The 22,598-nt window shown below is 35.0% G+C and overlaps 5 protein-coding genes across 12 annotated transcripts; 3 read left to right on the top strand and 2 right to left on the bottom strand.

Annotated features, from left to right (window-relative positions):
- Positions 1-1,060: 1,060 nt before the first annotated feature.
- Positions 1,061-4,098, top strand: wfs1 (wolframin ER transmembrane glycoprotein wfs1). The gene is made up of 2 exons (XM_090178610.1): positions 1,061-1,209; positions 1,333-4,098. The coding sequence occupies exon 2, from the start codon at positions 1,398-1,400 to the stop codon at positions 3,723-3,725; it is 2,328 nt and encodes a 775-aa protein (XP_090034736.1). The 5' UTR covers positions 1,061-1,209; positions 1,333-1,397; the 3' UTR covers positions 3,726-4,098.
- On the bottom strand, positions 3,832-6,733 carry Ing3 (Inhibitor of growth family, member 3). Of its 5 annotated transcripts, none has more exons than XM_090178617.1 (9): positions 6,216-6,733; positions 6,084-6,155; positions 5,913-6,007; positions 5,786-5,851; positions 5,622-5,718; positions 5,496-5,549; positions 5,131-5,423; positions 4,648-5,034; positions 3,832-4,581 (listed from the first exon to the last, which is right to left on the bottom strand). In XM_090178617.1, the coding sequence occupies exons 1-9, from the start codon at positions 6,241-6,243 to the stop codon at positions 4,465-4,467; spliced, it is 1,209 nt and encodes a 402-aa protein (XP_090034743.1). In that variant the 5' UTR covers positions 6,244-6,733; the 3' UTR covers positions 3,832-4,464. The 5 variants fall into 5 exon arrangements, with proteins under 5 accessions (XP_090034743.1, XP_090034741.1, XP_090034740.1 ...); XM_090178615.1 differs by having other exon boundaries at positions 3,834-4,581; positions 5,131-5,549; positions 6,216-6,492; positions 6,576-6,680; XM_090178614.1 differs by having other exon boundaries at positions 3,834-4,581; positions 5,131-5,549; positions 6,216-6,513; positions 6,576-6,606.
- A 22-nt stretch (positions 6,734-6,755) lies between these two features.
- Positions 6,756-8,835, top strand: LOC149941323 (aminomethyltransferase, mitochondrial). Its single transcript, XM_090178612.1, has 7 exons — positions 6,756-7,057; positions 7,123-7,591; positions 7,652-7,766; positions 7,827-7,857; positions 7,923-8,024; positions 8,085-8,286; positions 8,359-8,835. Exons 1-7 carry the CDS (start codon positions 6,854-6,856, stop codon positions 8,574-8,576), a joined length of 1,341 nt encoding a protein of 446 aa, XP_090034738.1. The 5' UTR covers positions 6,756-6,853; the 3' UTR covers positions 8,577-8,835.
- On the bottom strand, positions 8,752-13,449 carry LOC149941324 (uncharacterized). Of its 2 annotated transcripts, none has more exons than XM_090178609.1 (14): positions 12,802-13,449; positions 12,644-12,727; positions 12,398-12,577; positions 12,285-12,333; positions 12,135-12,230; positions 11,911-12,074; positions 11,623-11,847; positions 11,419-11,556; positions 11,109-11,354; positions 10,895-11,023; positions 10,805-10,829; positions 10,518-10,632; positions 10,200-10,260; positions 8,752-10,137 (listed from the first exon to the last, which is right to left on the bottom strand). In XM_090178609.1, the coding sequence occupies exons 1-14, from the start codon at positions 12,886-12,888 to the stop codon at positions 8,959-8,961; spliced, it is 2,778 nt and encodes a 925-aa protein (XP_090034735.1). In that variant the 5' UTR covers positions 12,889-13,449; the 3' UTR covers positions 8,752-8,958. The 2 variants fall into 2 exon arrangements, with proteins under 2 accessions (XP_090034735.1, XP_090034734.1); XM_090178608.1 differs by having other exon boundaries at positions 10,790-10,829.
- Positions 13,426-22,518, top strand: Br140 (bromodomain-containing protein 140). 3 transcript variants are annotated; one of them, XM_090178605.1, is made up of 18 exons: positions 13,426-13,976; positions 14,041-14,505; positions 14,572-15,136; positions 15,200-15,336; positions 15,405-15,556; positions 15,626-15,908; positions 15,984-16,301; positions 16,370-16,490; positions 17,238-17,318; positions 17,455-17,799; positions 17,862-18,362; positions 18,422-18,658; positions 20,366-20,764; positions 20,822-20,989; positions 21,040-21,309; positions 21,375-21,415; positions 21,480-21,622; positions 21,686-22,518. In XM_090178605.1, exons 1-18 carry the CDS (start codon positions 13,746-13,748, stop codon positions 21,876-21,878), a joined length of 4,650 nt encoding a protein of 1,549 aa, XP_090034731.1. In that variant the 5' UTR covers positions 13,426-13,745; the 3' UTR covers positions 21,879-22,518. The 3 variants fall into 3 exon arrangements, with proteins under 3 accessions (XP_090034731.1, XP_090034733.1, XP_090034732.1); XM_090178606.1 differs by having other exon boundaries at positions 13,427-13,976; positions 21,052-21,309; positions 21,686-22,517; XM_090178607.1 differs by lacking the exon at positions 17,238-17,318.
- The last annotated feature ends 80 nt before the right edge of the window (positions 22,519-22,598 follow it).

Below are 22,598 nucleotides of genomic sequence, written 5' to 3' on the forward strand. Positions count from 1 at the left end.
GTCCTAATTTGATCGGCCCAGGCGTTTATAAGAAAGGACCCTTTTCTTTTGGAATTTTCAGAAAAATCGTTAAATTTTTCACCGTTTTGAAATTTTTATTTTTTGAACGATAATTATAATTATTGTTGAGAGGGGGCGGGGCGGCATGAATGCCCAACCATGCACTTCGACCCTAGGTCCATTGTTCTCCCCTGACCTATGACTTAGAAAAGTCCTATCTCCGACACAAACCTTAAGATACTTTTGGCTGGCATATTAAAGAAGTCGTTAGTTTCCAATTGATGCATCCCAAGATGCTCTAGCCTTTGAGCCGCATAAAAATCGCAGCTACAGAGAACGTGAGAGGCACTCTCTTCCTCGGCCTTGCAGGCCCTACATAGTGGGTCATCGCTGATACCAATAAGATTTAAATGTCTGTTAAATGTCCCAGGACATAAGGTGTATCATGGGAATGAAAAGGCTGACATCTTGGCCAGGGAGGGTGCGACGGCTGGGTTCTGTGGGCCAGAACCTGCTGTCCCTATCCCCCGTGGCTTGATACGCAGCCTGGTTTCCAAGTACATGACTAACCATCAACTTGAGCTCTCGCTCGAGATGGATGGCCAAAGACAGGCTAAGGAGTTTATTCCTGGCCCCTCTAGGCAAAGGGCGAAAGAACTGCTTTCGCTCTCAAAATCTAGTATAAGGTGGGTTACTGGTTATGTGGCAATTGCCCGGGTTGCCCGGCCCTTGAGCCGCCCCTGGAGATGGCAGTATTATTTGATTTATGAAAGCGGAGGAGCATACCGGGGGCCCCTACGGGTGGAATTGGAGAAACGCTAAAAATAATCTCGACATATTCATTCTCCCTGAGTATAAATAAATACATTCTTGGTAATACATACAGCACAGTAAAAAAACAAAATAATTGATACTACACACTGCTGTTTTAAATCAATATAACACATAGTGGTTGGAATTTAGTGTATTTTAGGACTGAATGGGGAGGGAAAACATTTGAAGTTATGCCATTAAAGATGAGTGCGCCATGGAAAATCAAAAGTTGGAAAAGTATGTTTTCGTATGATTTTGGCAATTTGTCCCGCCGCGGACACCACTGCTGAACATTATTTTATTTTGCGTTTGAATATTTAAAACGTTTGTTTTAAACATTTTAAGTGTTGATTACAAGAAAAAATTATCCAACACGAACTAGAATTTTATCATCAAGTGATCATTATTTCTTTTTTGCTGAGCAAAATGCGTAGGCGGAGTTGAATGGGACCTCCTTCTGTGCTCAATATATCTTGGCCCTAGGCTATACCTTTAATTTTTATTTCTTTTCATTCACAGTGACTAGCATTTCTGAAGCAAGCGCTATTTCTTTGTCTTGATCAATTTCCTTAATCTCTGAAGAAATGGAGGTTGAGGATAAAATATCTCCCAGTAACAATCCTCGATCATTCTTCCGCCGTGAAGGGACTTTTGATATACCAGTGCCAATGAATAACAACAATAATAATTCTCCAGGGTTACATCGTTTGCGTTACCAGCTGGCTTCTGAAGGATGCCCAGACTCCCAAACATCACTAGCGAAATCGCTCTTAAGAGAACACACTGAAAATACCAATGAAAAGAAAGAAAATGATGAGCTAGCTGTCAGATGGTTGTTAATGGCCGCGGAAGAAGGAGCCCATCAAGAAGCATTGAATCTTCTACGTGAGTGCTATATGCTTGGAATTGGTATAACACCAGCTAATCGAGATAGAGTTGAGAAATGTTTAAATAGTTCAATGGAAGAAAAGATTGCCCAATATGTTGGACAGAGTCTGTTTAGACAGATGACATTTGATGTCAAAGAATCAATACCTCTCCACTATTTTAAACTAAAGATAGATAGCTTTTTGAGTGGAAACAAAATCAACTCTGAGGAATTAACTGATACTGGCATTACTCAAAACATAAGTATTTCTGTGGATCAAGTTGTTACATCAATACATCAATGCCTAATTGGAAAAGCTCCTGAAATATTTATAGCAAGCTCAATACCTGGCAAGCTAAAGACTAACAACAAAGCCGTAAATTTTGTAGCTACTAAAGGAATTGAAATTTTGGTTTGCATAGAAAATCTACTGAGATGCCTTTCAGATATTGCTGTTATACATTCAGTTCTTATTGTTGGAGTAGTTGCTGCTCTATTCTTGATCATCTTACCAACTATATTGGTTGATCAAGCTAACAGTTTCATTGTTAATGCTACAAACGCCTGGATATCTTGTGCCAGCTACGTAGTTATGGTTTTTTCATCTGCCAAAATGTTATATCGTCAACAAGTTTATAAGAATATTTCTAAGTGGATAAAAGTGGTCGAAAAGTTTGATGTTAAATTGAAAACTACGAAAGTGACTAAATCAAAAACTCCTGAACTGAATCTTTTTGCATTGCAAATTATTAGCTCTTTTTTCTTCTTTATCTTCACGGAAGAACCCGCTGACTGGATAGTTAACAGACATCTGCTGTTCTTAGCGTTAATATCTTTCTTGGCTATAAAACCAAATAAGTTGGCTGGAATTCTATATTTTGCTCATTTTAGCACAGCTTTCCTAAAGTTCCACATTCTTCCAAAACTTTTTCCACATTGGAAAGAGTTTCATGCTTTTCCAGTCAAAATATCAGAAACTATGCATCTCAACATATCGCCATTAGCCGCTCTCGGAATCCTATTAATAATTTTACACCTATTGGTTATTGCGAAATCAACGACCAAGGATTATCTGCTCAATTTATCTGGAATTCTGTGGATCAACATCTTCACTGGAGCTTTATCCTCCTTAACTATTAGTAGCCTAACTTCGGATTTGACATTTATGGTGCTTCTTTTTATGGGATCTAATAGAATGGCGCAATTTACCACATACGGCTCCTTTTTAGCTGCTGAAAGTGCAATGAGTCTCACTATGACAGGATCAGCTTTTGGCATTGGAACTTTTATATTTATTTTACTATCAACTAAAACAAAATATCTTCAAGCCAAATTCCAAAGCCCAAAAATTATAGCTTTTTGTTTGCTGTTTTTATGTTTAAGCGCTTTATATCTAACTTCTAACAACAAGAGAATTGTACAGAAACCTACTAAAGAGATTTCCTGGTCAGATTACGCGTTTCAATGTCATCATCCTGCTTGGCAAGAATCTAATATGGCCAAAGTCCAAATGCGATGTGACAAATATCAAGGCTATAAAATGTCAGTTATTGGGAGTATTGGCTATGTGAAGCGGATAAAGAAAGAAAACCCCGTTGAGTCTATGATTTACACTTTCAGTCAAACAACTCAAAGTTTGCTTCGTTTCGTTTTTGAGGAAGATATTATATCTATAGTTGTGAATAAATTGTCTTCTTGCTGTTTGCAAAAATGGACTCTTAATCAGTACGAAATAAAAGTACAAATAAAAGGAACTTTCCGGGTAGAAGCTGAATTAATATTTCTGATTACTGACGTTTGCGACCAATTTGCATTGAAGTTACACGATAATGACGATGTAAAAATGACTGGAATGTTTTTGGATAAAATTGGAACGGATCACCCTGTTTTGAGCTTGTTACAAGGCAAGTGTCTGTCTTGTATAGAAAAAGTAATTTGTAACGCGGATAAATTGCCAAAAGATACGCCGTCTTCCAAAAAACACATATCCGTAATTAATATAAACAGTTTCTTCTTAGAACCTTTCGGTTTATTTCTGATATAGAAAGATCAGTTTTGTTTTATAGATTTGATACGGTTTATATGACTCATATCATTATATATCCTAGTTATTAATAACAAAAAGGTTTTATAGTCAATAACTAAAATTGCTTCCATTTTTAAGATTGTATAATGTGTACCATTTTCAGACTACAAAGAAAATTTATACTGAAAGTAGGCGTTAATACGGTAATTTTATGTTGCAAAAATTTCAATGAAATCTCACAAACTGTATCATTTTGTAGACTGAAAACAGTGCACCTTAAGTTATTGTTACTAATTTTAAATTGAGTATTTATCAGGTTTGTAGTTATTTAACTGTGATAATATTAACCAAACTTATCAGAAAAACAACTGGTGTCTAATAAAGAAAAAGTGGCTGGTACTAAAAATGGTATTTCTCTCTTTTTATATAAAAAAAAATCGGAACAAAAGTCAAAATTATAAAATCACCCGTTTTCTTTGAAAAAAATTAACAACTAAGGTATATAGTTTAACAAGAATGAACTATAAAAATTATATCACAATCAAGACAATTTAGGGTGTATTGTCCTTGAGCGCTTAAAAATGAAATTAAGGATGTGGGAATTTAAATACGTTGAAGTTCAGTCTCTGAGAGGCCCGAAATGTTTTAATTTAACAACCACACAATTATCACTTTTATTTTTCGCAATTGGCTAATTAGAACGAGACACCTAGAGTCAAAAAGGCAAAAGTAATTTGCACATGATTATTCTCCGCACTTATTTTTCTTTACGTCCGCGTCTCTTCATTGCAGAGGTACATTGAGGACAGAACCATTTGCCTTTGGGAGGCTGAGTTATTCCAACGCAAGCGTAGTGGAACCATTCAAATGGACACTGTGGGGGAAAATCAAGTTTTAATGCTATGCTAAAGCTATTTAGTTTTAAAAAAACAAGATTTACATCTTCATTGTCACACGCCACCATGTCTCCGTAAGAGACTTGATTACATATACAGTAGCGAGGTTCATTGGGGTCGTAAGCCCAGTCCGCTACTTGACCATTCTCATCAACCATTGACGAATCTTCAGAATCATCTAAAGCTGGTGGTTCAGGAGGAGCAACGACTTGAGCAGCTCGAGAAGATTGTTTCTTTGTTCTAGGTGTTTTAGTTGTGGTTGGTGTTGCTACAGCTGGTTCAGACGCAACTGTACTTGCTCCAGCAGTTACGGAGCTCAGTGAACCAATTTCTCTGCTTCCTAATGTGAATTCTCGACTGATGCCTTGCAATCCGGAATTTATAGCTTCGTAACTAGCTTTTAAACTAGCAGTTCGGCGACCTTGTTGCATCTATACAATATATATCATGAAATTTTAGACTTCCAAGTATCTTTTATAGTATTTCTCTCGAGTTTTAAAATGAGTTAAAAACATAGTTTGCATTACCACCTGTTGGGTTGCTGCAATAGCCTGAGATGCTGCAGCTGCAATCGCGTTGCTGCCAGCTGCTAAATTATAACCAAAAGAGCTCTGTCCCAGAATGTTTCCAGTTTTTTCCGGAATATTTCCTATATTACTCTGCACTGGTGGTATAGAGTTTCTATCTAAACTGCCACTACTTCTTACAATAGCAGCAGGTGATTCTCTAACCGCTTCAGCAGCGATTATCGTATTTAGCACCTTTTCAGTCACTGTACGTTTTTCTGAACCAACGTTTCCTTGGTTCGTCATTTTTCTCTCTACAAATTCATTTCTTTTCATTAGCAAACCAACCAGAGCGGAATGCGTATTTTTGTCTTTGTTTCGTTTACTTTCTCCTTTGACACTATTCATTGAAGGAGGTGGATTATCTAATTCCAAAGACCCTAGAAAAAATATTTAATTAGTTTATGGTGATCTATGGAAAATAAAACAAAAACAGCAAGGAAGTGCTTTACTCCGTTCCAAAACTTCAGTAATTCCAGCATTATCCGCTTCCAGTTCCATTTTAAATTTTTGTAATTCTTGATCTAGTCTTCTCAAATACCTATCCACCTTTTAAATATAAAGGCATTTAACAACCAAACTATTTATTTGGACACAATGGAATCTATTCCTTTACCAAATCATAAATTTGATTTGCTATTTGAACTTTTTCATCGGCATCCTCTAAAGCTTTATAATAGTCCTGAAAATTACGTAGATGTTAAATATTTTTCTTTGCTAAAATCTTGATAAGTTTCTCCTACTTGTTTTAGTTTTTCAAATTCTTTGGGTTCGGGCTTCTGTTTTCTAGCATTGGCAAAAAATTGTTTTACTCTTTCATCTAGGCTGTCCATTGCATCTATTTTAAAAAGTATGTGCGTTATACTTTATTTGGCCAAAAATACTTGCAGGGAAAAGAATAAATAAAATCTAACTTTGAACTTGCAAGTCCATTTCTCTCATTTCTGTAAATCTATCTCTTAGTTCTTGTGGTAAATGCTCTATCACTGTAAAGCATTAATTTATTACATAATTCTTTTTCACACTATGGTTTTGTCCATCTTTACTTTCTAAATAATCCTCCAAGTACAACATTTTAAATGTTTTGGATTCTAGTTAAATATGGTATTCAATGTGTAATTTATGAAGTTTTGAATATCGTATTCGATACTTCTCTGGGTATTTGTATTAATTTTGCGTTGTTTCGCAAAATTGAACGTGTCGTCGAAAATTCAAATTTGAATTTTTTGACCGGTTTTGGTTAAACACGACATCTAACGATAGCTACACGCTTTTCTAAAATTAGAAGATCCGGGCATTTCTGAACAGCCAATCAAAGTTCAGCTTTCGTAAAAAAATTATATCCTGAAATTTGGGTCGACGCCATGACACTTTGATTTTAGGTTTATTACTTATTTTTCACTCACAGCTTACGTTTCACGAACAGACCAACGTATAATAATTCCGCAAGCTAAATTCTATATAGAATAACAATAAATTGTTAAGGTAATGCAATTTTTACCCGAAAAGCCTTTTTCGTTAAGCAGATTTTGGCCTCGGTGATGGAGGCGAAAATCGGTTGAGGGACAAGCGAAAATGGGATTTTTGTTTGCGTCACGAAAATATTTTCTACAACGTGGCGCTGTTAGCGATATTGGCCAAAAATATCGTCTGCTAACTCTACTTGAATTTTTAATTATTTGAGATGGCAGTCAGTCGCTTTTTCCCAAAAACGCTTTTAAGAAGTATTTTATCGAGTAACAACTTAAATCTTTTTGCATGTGGAACTGCTAGAGCATTAACAGAAGGATTTTACTCGCGTGATAAGTTAAGTGGTGAAATATATGCCGAAAAATCTATAAAATCACGATTTGGCAAAGGCCTACGTTACAGTTCTAACTCTTCTGAGGTATGACCAATGATTATTAGAAATAAAAATACTTAGTTAGTTAATTTCATAAATTATTAACAAAGGCAGTACTAAAGAAAACATGTCTGTACGATTTCCATGTACAAAAGGAAGGAAAAATGGTGCCATTTGCTGGCTATTCCATGCCAGTTAGCTATGGCTCTTTTGGGATTGGTCCATCGCATATTCATACTCGGGAAAAGCTTAGTATATTTGATGTCTCACACATGCTTCAAATGAAAGTTAAAGGAAAAAATGGAGCTAAATTTATGGAAAGTTTAGTTGTGGGCGATTTGCAGAGTTTGAAAGATAATCAAGGAACATTAACCCTTTACACTAATGTAAAAGGAGGAATATTGGATGATTTAATTGTTACAAAAGTCTCGAATGACTTTTTGTATGTAGTTTCTAACGCAGCATGCGCTGATAAAGATTTAAGTCATGTCATGAATGCCCTAACTATTTACAATAAAAAAGGTGGGGAATGTGTAGAAATTGAAGTTATAGATGATCATGCGCTAATTGCTTTGCAAGGTATATGTCAAAATGTTTGAATTAGTTTCCAAAGACATTTTTAACATTACATTTTTGCAGGTCCAAAAATGACGGATGTTTTACAACCATTAGTGAAATGTGATTTGTCAAAACTATATTTTATGAATACTACTGTCAGTACTTTATGTGAGGTTCAAAACTGTCGGATAACCAGGTGTGATTAGTTTAAAAATGTAAAACAAATGTGAAATCACATTATTTTTAATCTACTTAGATGTGGGTACACTGGGGAGGATGGGGTTGAAGTAAAACATATATTTCCCTATAAAATTATAAATATTAGGTATTTACTCAAATATGATTATTACAGCTTTCAATACCTTCTGATAAAGCGCAGCATGTTGTAGAAATGTTTTTAAGTTCTCAAAATGCTGATGTCAAATTAGCGGGATTAGGTGCCAGAGATACCCTGGTACTTTAATATTATAATATTTTTCTTTAACACATATTAATTTTGTATAACATTTTTCAGCGTCTGGAAGCTGGCCTCTGTTTGTATGGGAATGACATCGATGAAAATACCACGCCAATAGAAGCTGGATTGGCATGGACAATCGGTAAAAGACGTAGAACAGAAGGAGGATTTCCTGGATCAGATGTGATATTGGCTCAGTTTAAAAATAAACCTACAAGGCGGCGTGTTGGATTCGTATCGAGTGGGCCACCAGCAAGAGGTAAATTAGTCACTGTGAGAAAAATCACTTATAAAGGGTATTGTAAAATTGAAGGAAATACTATCTCTTTAGCACACACACCAATATTGGATTCCAATGGTACAAAAATTGGTGAAGTTTCCAGCGGTGGGCCATCGCCTTCAATGAAAAAGAATGTTGCAATGGGTTATGTAGATAGCCAATTTGCCAAAACAGGCACCAAAGTAGTTTTTGACATAAGAAAAAAACATGTCGAAGCTGAAGTAACAAAAATGCCTTTTATACCAGCTAAATACTACATTCCGAAGTGAAAAGCTCAGTTTTTAAACATATTTTCTAGTCGCATTTCATGAGGTATAAATATTGTCACTAATATGAAAATTTTATTTTTGAGTAGCTTAAAATAATGGTGCCAGCTTGGTTCAAATAGCTTAATGATGGCTGAAAAAAATTATTTTTATAAAAAAAATTTTATAAATGTTATGGTTAATGTTTTAATGTTAAATGTTACATTTTAAGTTATGTAACAAAACCTGTATCTTTAAAAAAAGGTTAAATACATGAAACAAAAAAGTTACAAGTTCAACTTGTTCCTAATCTAAATAATACTATTCACATAGCTCATAACTACATCTGAAAGGCATAACAAAATAAATTACTTGACTAAAAATGTAACAGTTTACAAAACTTAAATCACAGCTTTTGGTTTCTAGAGGCTAAAAATGCCTCTAAAAACCTACTTCGTGCTTCTCTACAAAAAAACCTAACTTTTAAAGAGGAGTTCCTCTCAAAGTCTATTAACAGCCAATATCCACAAGTGTATAGTTCATGAATGAAACAGTTTTCTTTACATTTCCTAACCATTCCATCATCACAGTCAGTTTTAACAGGACAGCATGCGTGATTAGATCCTCCATCTCGCATTCTAATACCTTTAACAAAACTGTTCACTTCCAAAGAAAGTTGCATTTTAAACTGTCCCACTGTTCCTTGCAACTGCGAAATGAGCGTTTCTTCCATTAACAGAACTGTATTTTGAGTCACTATGAGGAATGTCATGATGTTTTCTTTTATTACCCATTGTTTTGACTTTTCAGGTTCATCTTCCATTTGTAGTAAACAGATAGCTTCGCAGGCTAATACTTTCAATTTGGCTCCAAAGTGTCTGGCAATAGTGGAACCTTTCCTGCTATCGTAGATTATGGCAGAGTGTTGAAAAAGGTCATAAAGTTCTTCAAGTGTGTATTTATTTTCAATTTGGAAGCCATAATGGCTCCTTAATTTATTTAAAAGACTCCGAGTTTGCAATTCACCTGCCCAAATGACCATTTTTTGTATTCCTTCGGAGTTTCCATAGTGAATTTCTAAATAGTTGTTATAAGGCCCAGTTATGACATATTTAACATTGTCAGCTGGCAATACCATTTCTAATTTCAGAACCGTTTCTGGCTGATTGATATAATTTTCTGCTTCGTAACAATAAAAGTTGCAGAGTTCTAAAATATATATGGTGTTGGAAGAGAGCAGAAACACTGCGGGAAAACGTTTAAAACTTGTTTCATTACCAAGAATGATAATGACAAATGTTGACCATAAAGGGGTTTCACAAACTATGTTGGCATTGCTTTCCTCGTTGTTCATTTCTTGGAGCACTTGTGCGCGAAATTTAAATGCAGATAATGTCAGAGTATAAAGCCAATCTGGAATTAGTACGTTCCCAGACGAAGTTAAGCCTTTGTAAATGCAACTTCTTTGCCCATTTCTCTCGCAAGGAATATCAGGGACATTTTCACTGCCAACAGCCACATTTCCAGAACTTTCAATGATAGAACTGTCATCCTCCTTTTCTCTATTTGAATTTGATGAATCAACCTAACACATTTTATTAAATTTAAATAAAATATCATATGATGGCATATTCCAATCAAACTTGCCTTCCGACTTTCTCTTTGTAACTGATTAAGCAGTCTGAGCCAATCCTTTCCTCCTAATCTCCTGTGGATTTGAAAGCGAACATACATAAAATTCTATACAACGGAGATGGACGAACCCATGTTCCACATGCTTTGGATGAGCAAATGCAATTACACAAAAATAGATCTCATTTTCCACATACTGTCAATGAAGAACAGCGTTTATGATATCTCGTAAAATGAGATCTAATTTTTTATTGGAAATACCATTTCTATGTCGGTTGATTCCCTAGCATGACACTTATATTTTACGTTTCTAATTATACCCTCAATTTTTACCTTAACGCTGCCACTTGCTGTCTGAATTCTTCAGAGTGTGGGTCGAACTCTGTGGAGCACTCTGCGAAATCTGAGCGGCTGACTCCAGATTCTCCGAGACTTGGATAGATGATCTCTAACACGAGAATGGATAATCGAACTAAGATGTTGAAAAACTATCATCTTTGTGGTTTACTTACAAACCTTCTTAAATTTGGTCATGTAAGCATACAAATAAACAAAGAATATTTGAAAAAGTTTTTAAAAGCTTGGTAGAAGACAATTACTTATACCTACGTTGTATCTACCTGTGTTCGTGGTGGTTGTGTCACTCTAAAAATATGAAAAACAAACTCTTTTTATTTAGAAATTTAGTGCAAAATATGCTTAAAAATTACCCGAGGATTTGCACTGTCATAAAATGAAGAATGACGTAATACTCTTCCCTCTTTTGCAGCTTTAAGAGCTTGTAGAACAGAGACTGTATCTAGTTCTTTTTGGGTAACTTTTTGACCATCAAGAAGAATCTTAAAATTGAGGAATAAATTTTATTAATATAAATCAAATATAAAACAAAAACTAAATTTTCTCAGACTCAATTGAAGTACACACTTCGGATGCTCTCGGTACAAACGCCAATAATACATTAGGTCGATAATCTAGAATGCTTGTGACTGGATTAGAAGTCAATCTCAAATCTTCTAAACAAGGCAAGCAAGATAAATGCTCTATTTCTTTGAGTTGAGATATCTGATTCAGACTAAGATCCAAAGTTTGGAGGGAATATAAACGTGAAAATCCCTTAAGACTAGAAATGTAGTTCCCTTTCAATAATAGAGTTTTGACATTGCCCAATTTCTGCAAAAAAGAAAAGGTATAAAATCTGATAATATCGAACCAAATTTAAGCACATTTTATTTACAATATGAAGGGCATCCAACGTGCACAAATGATTATTTGAGAGATTCACGTAAGATAAATGGGGCAAAGATTCTAGATTTTCAACTGTTGAAATTGAGTTGTTGCTTAAATCCAATGATTCTAGTGAAGATAGTAATTTCTGCAAAAGTGTCATCTACATTAGCTATACCAATCTTGGCCTTAGAAACTATTATATATTTATTACAATGCATGGATCTATCGTGGATATAATATTCTTGCTAAAATCCACTTTGACAACTTTGTGCCACCATGGCCAATAGCTTGAACTATCCATGGGTGACCAATGCGTGACATCCCCCAAAAGAACAGAGCATAATTCGTTCAAAGAATTATGAACCACAATGGTAGTAACAGTGTTTCTCAATGATGATAAATCTTTCAAATTTCCTTTCAAGGAACTATCAGATACCTGTTGGTAAACAAATGTTAAATTAATTATGGTTAAATTAAGTTTATTTTAAAGCGAACGTACGGTCAATTTTATCAAAGACTTGAATGGTGTTAAATCGTAAGGTAGGTTATTTGGTATAATGTTGCTGGTTCCCTGAGGCTCTCCACTGCCTTTTATAGTTAGATTTTTCAGTTCCGATATGAAAGCTAAAGCATGGCCCAGATCTTTCTTCTTGTCTCCGGATGCTTTTTAATTTTAAAGAAAATGCTCAAATTTTATTTTATTATCATTTTAATTTTTATTACCACAAGTTGGTTCTGGAAGTTTTAACCTTTCCGATAAGGCGTATAATTGTAAAGGAGACATAACAAATTCACTTTGCTTAGCCAAAATCTCATCACCTAAAAGTATTCACTATTAAAAAATGATTTCATGAGTAAGTAAAAAATGTTTACCAGTGTAATATAACATCATTGAGAGTTTATCAACAATAGATCTGACCTCCTAATGAAAAAAATTAAAAAGGTTATACTTTTAAATCAATATTAAAATGATAAACTGAACTGACATAGTTTGGAAAACCCAAAAAGACCGCTAGTGGCTCCGGAAGTATTGACAGTTGATGAACTACACTTTGTAAATAGAGTTCCAAATCAGATTGCCTTTTTTGTATAAATGCATCATTTTGGTTTCCAAATATTTTCTTTGGTGGTAAAAGAGATTTATCCACACCATAGTTGTTTATTAACTGCAATTAAATAATGGTCCAATCTATATATTGACCCAAGCTATAACCCAAAATTTAAGAGATAACCTTTTCATTTATATCACGGAATTCGCTGTACCGATGATGAACCATCCACGAATATGGTGATACTGAAACTTTTATTTGATATTCCTGGAATGACATTATCAAAATTGAATATTATTATTTTTGCAACTGCTAATCTTAGGACAATAACATTAACATACTGTGTATCCATCTTTTTGAACAGCTGTGGTTATTTTAATACATTCTTTTGCACTTGTTGTACTTGTTATAGGCAAATAAAGTGCCATTAGTTTTATATTAAACAAGTAAACAGTGTTTAATTATAATAAATATAAAATGACGCATTGAAATTTTTTGAGATGGTCACGCTTGGCACTTGCTCAAAAAGTCTCAAATAATGACGATGGTGCCAGGCAGCCCGTGGCGACGTATTTAAAAGTTCGAACTTATTTGTAAGCAACTTTATATCTAAAAACCGATTAGTATTTAAAACCGCATTTTCGTTTTAAGTTAATAGAAAAGAGATTCTGTTTAAATATTCTTTCAGACATTAAATAAAGTACAAGTTTTTCGTTTTTTTTTTTTGAGATTCCACGGATTCCGCTTCCGAAAAAAGGCGGATTTAAAATTTAAAATAGTCAAAGGTTATTGGAGTATGATTGACCTATAACAAAATTCTAAAATATCAATACTTTTGGCCTGTCCCCGAGCAGTTTTAATGATAAACGTCTCATATAGTGCTGCACTTTTATAGGAACGTAATATAAAAGTAACGTAATGGTGTAGCTCCGGACTTATTAGAACAGTTGAATAGTTGACAGTTTTTATACAATTTATTAAGGTCATCTGTAGATGTCGTGACATGTGGCACGGCAAAAATAATGGCGGACGCTGCTGCGCGGCTATTTACGCGTCCTTTTCTTTTTCATTAAAATTATTATATATAAAAGTTTCTTTGTTATCTAATTGTAAAATCTAATTTTGATCCCCCCTCTAAATATTTTTCATTGTAATATAAATTAAAATTTTTTTAGTATGATTGTTTGCTTGGCACTTCTATCACAAATGACTCTTTGGATGTGGATATACTTGTATTGCCCTTGAATTTTTCAGTTGGCTTAAATTCACCATTCTCTGAACCAAAATGGGCCTGGATTTTGATGTGAAGATGTTTTGTCAAAATCTAAGGGCAACTAAACCGCCCTATGAATGCCCGGTAAAAGATTGCGGAAAGATATACAAGAGCTATGTGGGCATTCAATTTCATCTGTATAATTTTAATCACAACTCATCAAAAACTGCAGCATCACCTTCAACACCTCCAGGAATTAAATCCAGTAAAAAAAAAGGAAGGTGGCATCACAGACAGGTTAATGTAGGTTATCCTGAAACTTTACTTTTAATCCCTGATATTAATCATGTTGAATCCCTTTCTCTAGAGCCAGAGGTCTCCTTCACCACCAGAATATGTTAGTACAGGCAGCGCACATGAAGGTCTCACATATGCAGAAGCGCAAAGAATTGTAGAAATTGATTTAGATGGTAGAATACACCGTATAAATATATGTGATTCTATAGACTTAGTATTGTATAAAGAACCAGAGGCGGAAGGGTCTCTTAGTGAAAGTAAACTGATTGAAGATCCAGTTGAGAAGAAAGAACAAAACCAGCATCATGGCACGAAGGGCAATAAAGGAGATCGATCAAGTTCCAAAAACCGCAGAGAAACCAAAGATGTAAGCCAAAGTCAATCTCAACAAATAAAGCTTCCTGAAGCCAACTTCAGAGTTTTATCGGACTATGAGCCACCTGATGCTCCTGCCAGAAACACCTCTTATTATCGGTTTATTGAAAAATCTGCGGAAGAACTTGATGAAGAAGTAGAATATGATATGGATGAAGAGGCAGGTTTTAAAGATTTATTATTGCGTTCATTTGATAAATATTTTAATTGAGTTTAAATCTTTCAGGATTGTGCGTGGTTAGATTTAATGAATAACAAGCGTAAGAATGAAGGAATATCACAAGTATCGCCTGATACTTTTGAACTTTTAATGGACAGGCTAGAAAAAGAATCTTATTTCCAAAGTCAAAGTAGTGGAAAAGATCCAAATCCATCAATAGATGAAGATGCTGTGTGTTGCATATGTAACGATGGAGAATGTCAGAACTCAAATTTGATACTATTTTGTGATATGTGCAATTTAGCAGTACATCAGGAATGCTACGGTGTACCCTATATACCTGAGGGACAGTGGTTGTGTCGTAGATGTCTTCAGTCTCCATCTAGAGCGGTTGATTGCGTTTTGTGTCCAAACAAGGGGGGTGCATTTAAGCAGACTGATGATGGGCGTTGGGCTCACGTGGTTTGCGCATTATGGGTGCCAGAAGTTTGCTTTGCAAACACAGTTTTCTTAGAGCCCATAGATAGTATTGAAAATATTCCTCCAGCAAGATGGAAGCTTACTTGTTATATTTGCAAACAACGAAGTGTAGGAGCTTGCATTCAGTGTCATAAAGCTAACTGTTATACAGGTTTGCCTTTTATTTCTGAAGTATAAAATTTATTTTGGTTTACTTATATTAAATATTTGTTAGCCTTTCATGTTACCTGTGCTCAACAAGCTGGCTTACACACAAAGCTTGAAGCAGTCAGAGAGATAACTGCTACAGGAACATCTTATAATGTACAGAAAACGGCTTATTGCGATGTTCACACACCAGCTGGAGATATGGTAATGTTTATTTTATATGCTTAAAGAATTTGCAAATATACATACCTAAACTTGTTTGTTCTTTTTAGATGGATGATAGCATGGATGATAAGAATGACAGTGTCAAAAAAGCCAAAGCCAAAGCTAAATCGAGGGAAAAGATGCGAAAGGCTAGAAAGATTCTGGCTGAGAAACGTTCGGCTGTTCCTGTGGTATCCATCCCAACTATTCCACCTGATAGGTAAAACAAAATACCAGGCTTTTAATTCATCTCATAAATGCGTTGATTTATTTTAATTTGGAAATTTAGGTTAACAAAGATTGCTTCTTTGGTGTCCATGGCGAAGAAGCATCAGTTTCTACAAAGGCTTTTGGGTTATTGGACTTTAAAGAGGCAATCTCGAAATGGCGTGCCTCTTTTAAGGAGACTGCAAACTGTTCATCAAACAAGGAGAGAACAGAAAGAGACTGATAAACATTCTACGGCTCTCAGAGAGCAGTTGAAATATTGGCAACGATTAAGGCAAGATTTGGAAAGAGCCAGGCTTCTTGTTGAGCTTATTAGAAAGAGGGAAAAATTAAAACGAGAATTTGTAAGTTTTAGATTACCTAAGATTTAAATATAACTTTTTTAATTTTGTGCCTATAAAACTTCATTTCTATCTTAGGTTAAAGCTCAACAACAAACTCTCGAATTTAGTCTTCAACCTTTTGTCCATTTGCTAAGAGAAGTCCTTCATCATTTACAAGAACGCGATACCAGTCAAATATTTGCCGAACCAGTTGATTTGAAGGATGTTCCCGACTATTTGGATTATATTAAACAGCCAATGGATTTCTCCACCATGAGGAGGAAAATTGACGAACACAAGTATCAGACTTTGGATGATTTTGAGGGGGATTTCAACTTAATTATCAACAACTGTTTGACCTACAATTCCAAAGACACTATGTTTTATAAGGCCGCTTTGAAACTTAGAGACCAAGTAATAGATGGATTTGTAGTTAAAATTAATATCTAGAATTGCATTGATGCTAAATAAACTTTACATAGGGTGCCTCCATAATAAAGCAAGCTAAGAAACAAGCAGATACCATTGGATTTGACTACACTACTGGGCTTCATATTGACCAAATACCCGAATCTGATCAAAAACAACCACCTCCTGGTATAGGTAAATAATTTAGAGGCAATTTCTTTGTCTCTGTACTAGGCCTGTGCGAGTACTCGTAAGAGTACCCGAGTCCTTTCCAAGGCTTAAAAATTACTTTAAGTGGACTGAGTGAATAAATATTCCACTGAGTCCTTTATTTTTTGACAAGCCTTAAGAGTCCCTCATTTTTGGACGAGTCCAAGGAGTTCAATTTTTTTCTCTTTTTTTAATGCGTAGTAGCATTTAACGACTCACCACCAAGTGAAATTCCGTAATCGCACTATGGTAGTTGTTTTTATTATTTATGGTTGGTTTGCCCTTTGGTTTAACGGAGATCTTATGACTCATTAAGCCGGCATCTTTTCCAATTTTTGTTTTGATTTCTGCACTCTGTAGTGAGGAGAGGACTTTCCATAGTGCTAGTGATGCGCTGCTTTAGTTTTTTACAATAGTTTTAAGAAGTTAAAACTATTAGTTTACTTAAACTAATATTTTAATATGTGACTCTTAGAAATGGTCCCGTACGATTAAGACTCAAACTGGACTTGACCAGAAAATTAAGACTCGAACCGACTCTGAAATAATTCTTGAGGACTCGAACGAGTACTCTGGAATTTGACTCAAGACTCGTGAGTACAATTCTCCAGGACTTGAGACCCGACTCGAAACCATAAAAAGAGGACTCGCACACCCCTACTCTGTACCTGCCTAGTAGACATTGCTTGTATTTTTTTGTAGTTTTTGCTTTTTAAAAGTATTTTTCTTTAGTCAGTGAAAGAGAATGTCTGGAAAAACAACTTAAAAATCTTATGGAACAATATGATAAGAGTTCAGAAATCAAACATGGAGGTTATTGTTTAATAATTGATTACACATTGGGAAATCTTTTGAATTTGCTTTCTTTCAATGGTTTTTCTGGACCTGCCTCTTTTTTTCCCACCACATTTCTTCGTAACGTAATTCTTATGCAAGTATAATATTTTAGCTTCAAGGTGTAAACGGTCAAAGACATTGAGAATGGAGATGAGGAAAGTGAAAAGAAAATTGGCATTGCAATCCAATAGAGAGAAACTGGAGTTGAGCAAAAGTATCAACGAGACGTCATCTGTAGGAACAGTTATTTCTACACCTGCTGGAACTATAAGATTCTCAAGTAGCTCTGATTCTGAGAGTGAACCTGAGAAGTTTCCTCAACCTGCTGCTCAACTGACGACTCCGCTAGTGACAGTTCCTGCTTCCAAAGTTGAGAAAAAAGTGGTCATCACTAGTCGATCAAAAAAGAAACCACCTCAAGAAACTGAAGTGATATTAGATGAATACTCGGATGAAGGTAAAACTGAAATAACATTTAATTTTAACGCTTAGTTATCTAAAAATCTAGGAAATATTTAGAATCTGAGGAGCTACCAAACTTGGGTTCAGATTCTTCTTCACCTCCATCACCACTGCCATTGCCACCTGGAGTCTTACCCGGAACAACGTCAACCATAATAACAACCTCTTCTTTGTTGAAAAAGACACCACCCAAAAAAGTCACTTTAAAACCAAAAACTGTTCAAGAAACCTCAACTCCTGTGTCATCTTCATCCGCGACATCAAAACCATCCACTCCAAAAACCAAATCAAAAACTAAAACACCTCCTCTGCCAGTCCGGTCTCCTTCGCCTCTTTCAAAATCACCCAAATCTGTCAGTAAAGTAAACGCTAGCTCAACCAATCTCAGCACTACGTCACCCACTTTAGGGGGTCAACCTGGTCAAATTTCTCAATCTCAACTGTCCAAAGGAAGAAAAACTAGATCCTTTAGCGCGACATCTCCTTTGAAATCATCTGTGAAAGATACGATTTCATCTCCTTCTTTCAAACCTGAAACTTTAGTAACAAATAAAAGAGGCAGGTTTTTTTTAAACCTTTTATCATTTGTTTTAATTAATATATTAATTAAATTTTAGGTCGCCCAAGAAGACCTTCAATTGGTTCAGAACCAACAACCACAGATGAGATGGTTCCTACTGAACAAACAAAGCATCAGTTGGCTTCTTCAACTACCAAAGGAAAAGATGATAATTGCGTTCCAAGTTCAAATTCAGCTGGAGAAGAATTGGCAATAGAAAAAAGTGGGCTTAAAATGACAAGGTCTCGAAAAAGAATGCAGTCAGAAATTGACAGTGGATCCCCTGTGAAAAAAAGTAACATCATTTTGGTAACGTTTTATAGCTTTAACTAAGCATGTGCGAATATTTATTTTGGGTTTTCGAGTCGAGTATCGGGTATTAAAAATTTTGCTTTTCGAGTATTGAGTCGAGTATCTAAATTTTATCGGGTTTTCGAGTATTTAGGCTTAGATTAAAAAAGGGGTTTCGAGTACTCGGGTACTTGAGTAACTTCGAGTACTTGAATAATTATGCTTAGCTAAAAATTATGGTTAGAGTATTCAGTTCTAAATTTTATTAGGAAAAAACAAAGTTAACTTTCAAAACTGGTGAATTAACACTGAGTCATATTTAAAGCTTTTAAACATACTACACTACTGAGCCTAACTTTCCAAACTAAAATTAAACCACCTACAAAAAGTAATGGGAGGTGAGGGAACTTTAAGTTATGGTTAGGCTTTTAATTTCAGTTTCATTTTGTACCTTTACTTGCTTTTAAAACAATATCCAATCAGGAAGAACCTAGGAATTTATTCTGACTCTTCGACCAATTAGAGGGTTTAAGGCCAAGCCAAAAAGATGTTTTTTTTTGGGAAAAAATCCATAAAACGTAACGGGTTTTTGTTTTTTCGAATATCCCGCCGAAAAATCGCGGGTAGGGCCTTTGCAAAAATTGGACTATCGGGTACCCGAAAACCTAAGCCTATGCTTTGAGTTTAGACCCGAAACTTTTTCGGGTTTTTTTAATAACGATTTTCGGGTATCGAGTCGAGTACCCGACTCGATACTCGATCGAGTACTCGATTAAAATCGGGTATTCGCACATGCTTAGCTTTAACCCAAAAAGGTTCTTCTGAAAAAAATTTCCCTTCTTAATGTGTAGAGTAAATTTATGATTAGGATTAGATAAAAGCAGTAATTTCCCCACATAGGATATGACAAAAGACTAATCCTTATTTCCGCATATTTCTAATAGTTCATAATAGCAACTCTTCTAAGTTTATTATCCCCCTTGCTTGAAGTGCATGCTTTTACGAGGCCTATAGCTCTTCACGCTATCCCATTTCTTTCCAAATCTTTCTTGGCCTTTATAGGTTGCCTGCAGTGACTGTATCCAAAAATACGCTGATTCTTTGCCATCATATTCACTCATTCTTCCCAGCATGCTTCATTAATTCACGCAAAATTTGTTTCATACGCTTTGTTTCTTGCGTTCTTCAAATCTGTCCTTTCAACTTTATTGTATTATTTTGCCAAAGACTTTTCCAAGTTGATTTTTACTAAGTAAAATTTTTCTGTATTATTTTCATGTTTTCAATTTCGTTATGATCTAAAAATTGTCAATTATTTTCCAATTTAACTTATCAAGATGTTTAAAATATATAAAAAATTATTGAGTGATTTAAGTTTTTAAATTGGCACTTGGCAGCACTTTCTAGAATTTATCGTAAATTGTAAATTTATAAGAAATTTTATGCTGTCAAAAACATACTCAGATTTATAATTGGATATAATAAATAGGGAGTAAGTAATAATTAAATTGTTTTTACCCTACCACCATTTTTAATTTTGTTTTTAAAATTTGCCTTTTAACTTTTTTTTCTTCTACTTTTAATTTTTCTCTCTATCTTCCGGGTTATTTACGAAACTTCCTCCCACCATCTCCATCTTTTTCATAATCAAATCCATCCATTCATTTTTACCCTGCATCTGAAATCACTCAAACCTCAAAATGTGGAGTAGAAAAGGCCAAGAAGGATGGAGGCAGTCATACCAACCGTGGCTTGAAACGTCAAGGAGGGCCTTCTCTAGATTCTAGCAGCGGAGACAGTAGCGACAGTGGAGCGGAAAATACTTCCGAATCGGCTACGGGCAGCAGCGGGGTCAACAGAAGGTCAGCTGTACTTTTCAACAAGAAATCAGCTTCTCAAAAATCAACTCCAGATCAACCGAGTGGTAACGCTCAAAATTCTTCAACAACACCCATAACCACACCCAAAAAAAGGGTTAGAAGAACATTTGAAGCAATTACGTTAGAAAGCTCTTATATTGGAGGTAATAGAGCTAACGAAACCGCCCCAGTATCTTCCGGAAATGTATTTTCCTTTACAGCAGCGACTATAGCGAGTTCGAGAGAAAGAAGTAAGTTTTAAAAGGAAACTTTGAGATGATTCGACTATTGAATTAATCTTTTGCTAGGCATGAGAAAGAGAAGCAGATCGGCGAGTACCGGAGGAACTTTGTCACCAAAAACCAAAGGGATCTCAAATTTGTCTGGAACTCCAATTTCTTCCCTGGCTGCCAGCGCTTTTCCCTCCTCTCCACTACCCCAGACTGATAGCTTTAAAATTTATAGATCGAGTAATCGTAAGTTAATTAATTACGGGTGTGAAAATAAACTATTTAATTGAAATTAGCATTTTCTTTAGAAACGGAGACGAGCGACACTGATAACAATTCTGAAAGTAGCAGCACATCCAGCAGTGGATCTAGTAGCTCGAGTGATGAAACTACTTCTAGTTCAGAAAACCAGTCTGGTAGTGATAGTGAGCGTGACACTGGGTCTAAGGGAGGAAATTCTAATGTTGATGATTTGACTAAGTCAAAACCCAAAGCCCCAAAACCGAGTGGTGGCTCATGGAAGAGAGATCAACAACTCTTGATTCCTTTAGAACCGTTAGATTTAGGTAAATTATATAGTAAGATAAATCCCAGTGTTTAGGAATTTTTCTTAATTCTTCTATTCTCACAGTTTGGGCTAAATGTCGCGGCTATCCGTGGTATCCTGCTTTGGTAAGTTGCGTAATATTTTAAATTGTGTTTACAATTGTATAAAATCCTTTCGTTTTCTATACAGATAATCAATCCAGACATGCCTAAAACTGGGTTTTCACAAAATGGAGTTCCAATACCAGTTCCACCCGAAGATGTTTTAGCTTTACGAAAAGATACAGCCACCCCTTTATTTTTAGTGCTCTTTTTTGACGCAAAACGAACTTGGTTTGTCATACGTAATAACTACATAAATTTTAAATTTTGTTTTACAACTTTTTTTTTTTAAAGGCAATGGTTGCCTAGGAATAAATTGGAGCCATTGGGTGTGGATTCCGCAATGGATAAAGTGAAACTTGTGGAGTCTAAGAAACCTACGGAACGTAAGGCTGTAAAAAAGGCATTTGAGAAAGCCATTCTTCACCGCTGCCGAGTAACTGGAGAATCTACAGGTATATCGGGTGATTCTAGTAACGAGGATTAATAATTTTTAGACTATAGACTAATTTGTTTAATCAAAATGAGCCTCCCCGCAAATTTTATCCCATTGACCTATTTCACATGCGAATAATGTTATTGGAATTATGATCTTTTAATGGCGCTTCTTGTAATTTATAAGGAATATTTTAATATAGCTTAAAATTAATGGTTCCTTAAATGTTTCTATTATCGTACAATTCTTTACCCCACTATACTTACGCTCTTTACAAATGAGCTGAGAAATTAAGTGGGAACTAATATGTCACATTTAAGTTCCATCCAAACAGCAGTTGTATTTTTGTATTTTGAAATTTTGTTTTTAACTCGAGATAAGTATGACAATGTAAATGAATCTGTAAACATAAATTGTGATATTTTTAATCAACACTACTTGTAAATTTACAGGAAAAAAATAACGTACGTGTAAGGACCATTCAATTTTTGCTTTTATGCCATTTATCACATTCATTGTACTTATGATCATTTTTAAAAGTATTAAGACTATTTGAAAATTGTAGTCAATTTTTTAAAAATCCTCACAGAATTTAGAACCCATTTCTGCTTTTATATATGTATATATATTGGGTAATATAAATTGTAAATAAGTACCAAATCATATAATTATTTTGTAGCTTTGGTATACTTCAAAGCCTATCACATTCAGGATTTAAGAGAAATAAATTGTGGGTATCATTATAACATAAATCTATTGATACCCCGTTAC

This window comes from Leiobunum rupestre, chromosome 6, assembly GCF_980474605.1.
Source record: "Leiobunum rupestre chromosome 6, qqLeiRupe1.1.hap1, whole genome shotgun sequence".
NCBI classification, from domain to species: domain Eukaryota; kingdom Metazoa; phylum Arthropoda; class Arachnida; order Opiliones; family Sclerosomatidae; genus Leiobunum; species Leiobunum rupestre.

Coding starts and splice junctions, on each gene's coding strand:
- Ing3 (XM_090178613.1), bottom strand. CDS start 6,243: ATGTTGTACTTGGAGGATTATTTAGAAA. Junction 5,550..5,621: donor TACTGAAGTTTTGGAACGGA/GTAAAGCACTTC, acceptor TATTTTTTCTAG/GGTCTTTGGAATTAGATAAT. Junction 5,035..5,130: donor TTGCAGCAACCCAACAGGTG/GTAATGCAAACT, acceptor TATATTGTATAG/ATGCAACAAGGTCGCCGAAC.
- LOC149941324 (XM_090178608.1), bottom strand. CDS start 12,888: ATGGCACTTTATTTGCCTATAACAAGTACAACAAGTGCAAAAGAATGT. Junction 12,231..12,284: donor AATGATGTTATATTACACTG/GTAAACATTTTT, acceptor GAATACTTTTAG/GTGATGAGATTTTGGCTAAG. Junction 11,024..11,108: donor TTGTACCGAGAGCATCCGAA/GTGTGTACTTCA, acceptor CTCAATTTTAAG/ATTCTTCTTGATGGTCAAAA.
- Br140 (XM_090178605.1), top strand. CDS start 13,746: ATGGGCCTGGATTTTGATGTGAAGATGTTTTGTCAAAATCTAAGGGCA. Junction 18,363..18,421: donor TTTAGTAACAAATAAAAGAG/GCAGGTTTTTTT, acceptor ATTAAATTTTAG/GTCGCCCAAGAAGACCTTCA. Junction 18,659..20,365: donor TGGATCCCCTGTGAAAAAAA/GTAACATCATTT, acceptor AATGTGGAGTAG/AAAAGGCCAAGAAGGATGGA.
- LOC149941323 (XM_090178612.1), top strand. CDS start 6,854: ATGGCAGTCAGTCGCTTTTTCCCAAAAACGCTTTTAAGAAGTATTTTA. Junction 7,767..7,826: donor CAAAACTGTCGGATAACCAG/GTGTGATTAGTT, acceptor TAATCTACTTAG/ATGTGGGTACACTGGGGAGG. Junction 7,858..7,922: donor CTGGGGAGGATGGGGTTGAA/GTAAAACATATA, acceptor TGATTATTACAG/CTTTCAATACCTTCTGATAA.
- wfs1 (XM_090178610.1), top strand. CDS start 1,398: ATGGAGGTTGAGGATAAAATATCTCCCAGTAACAATCCTCGATCATTC.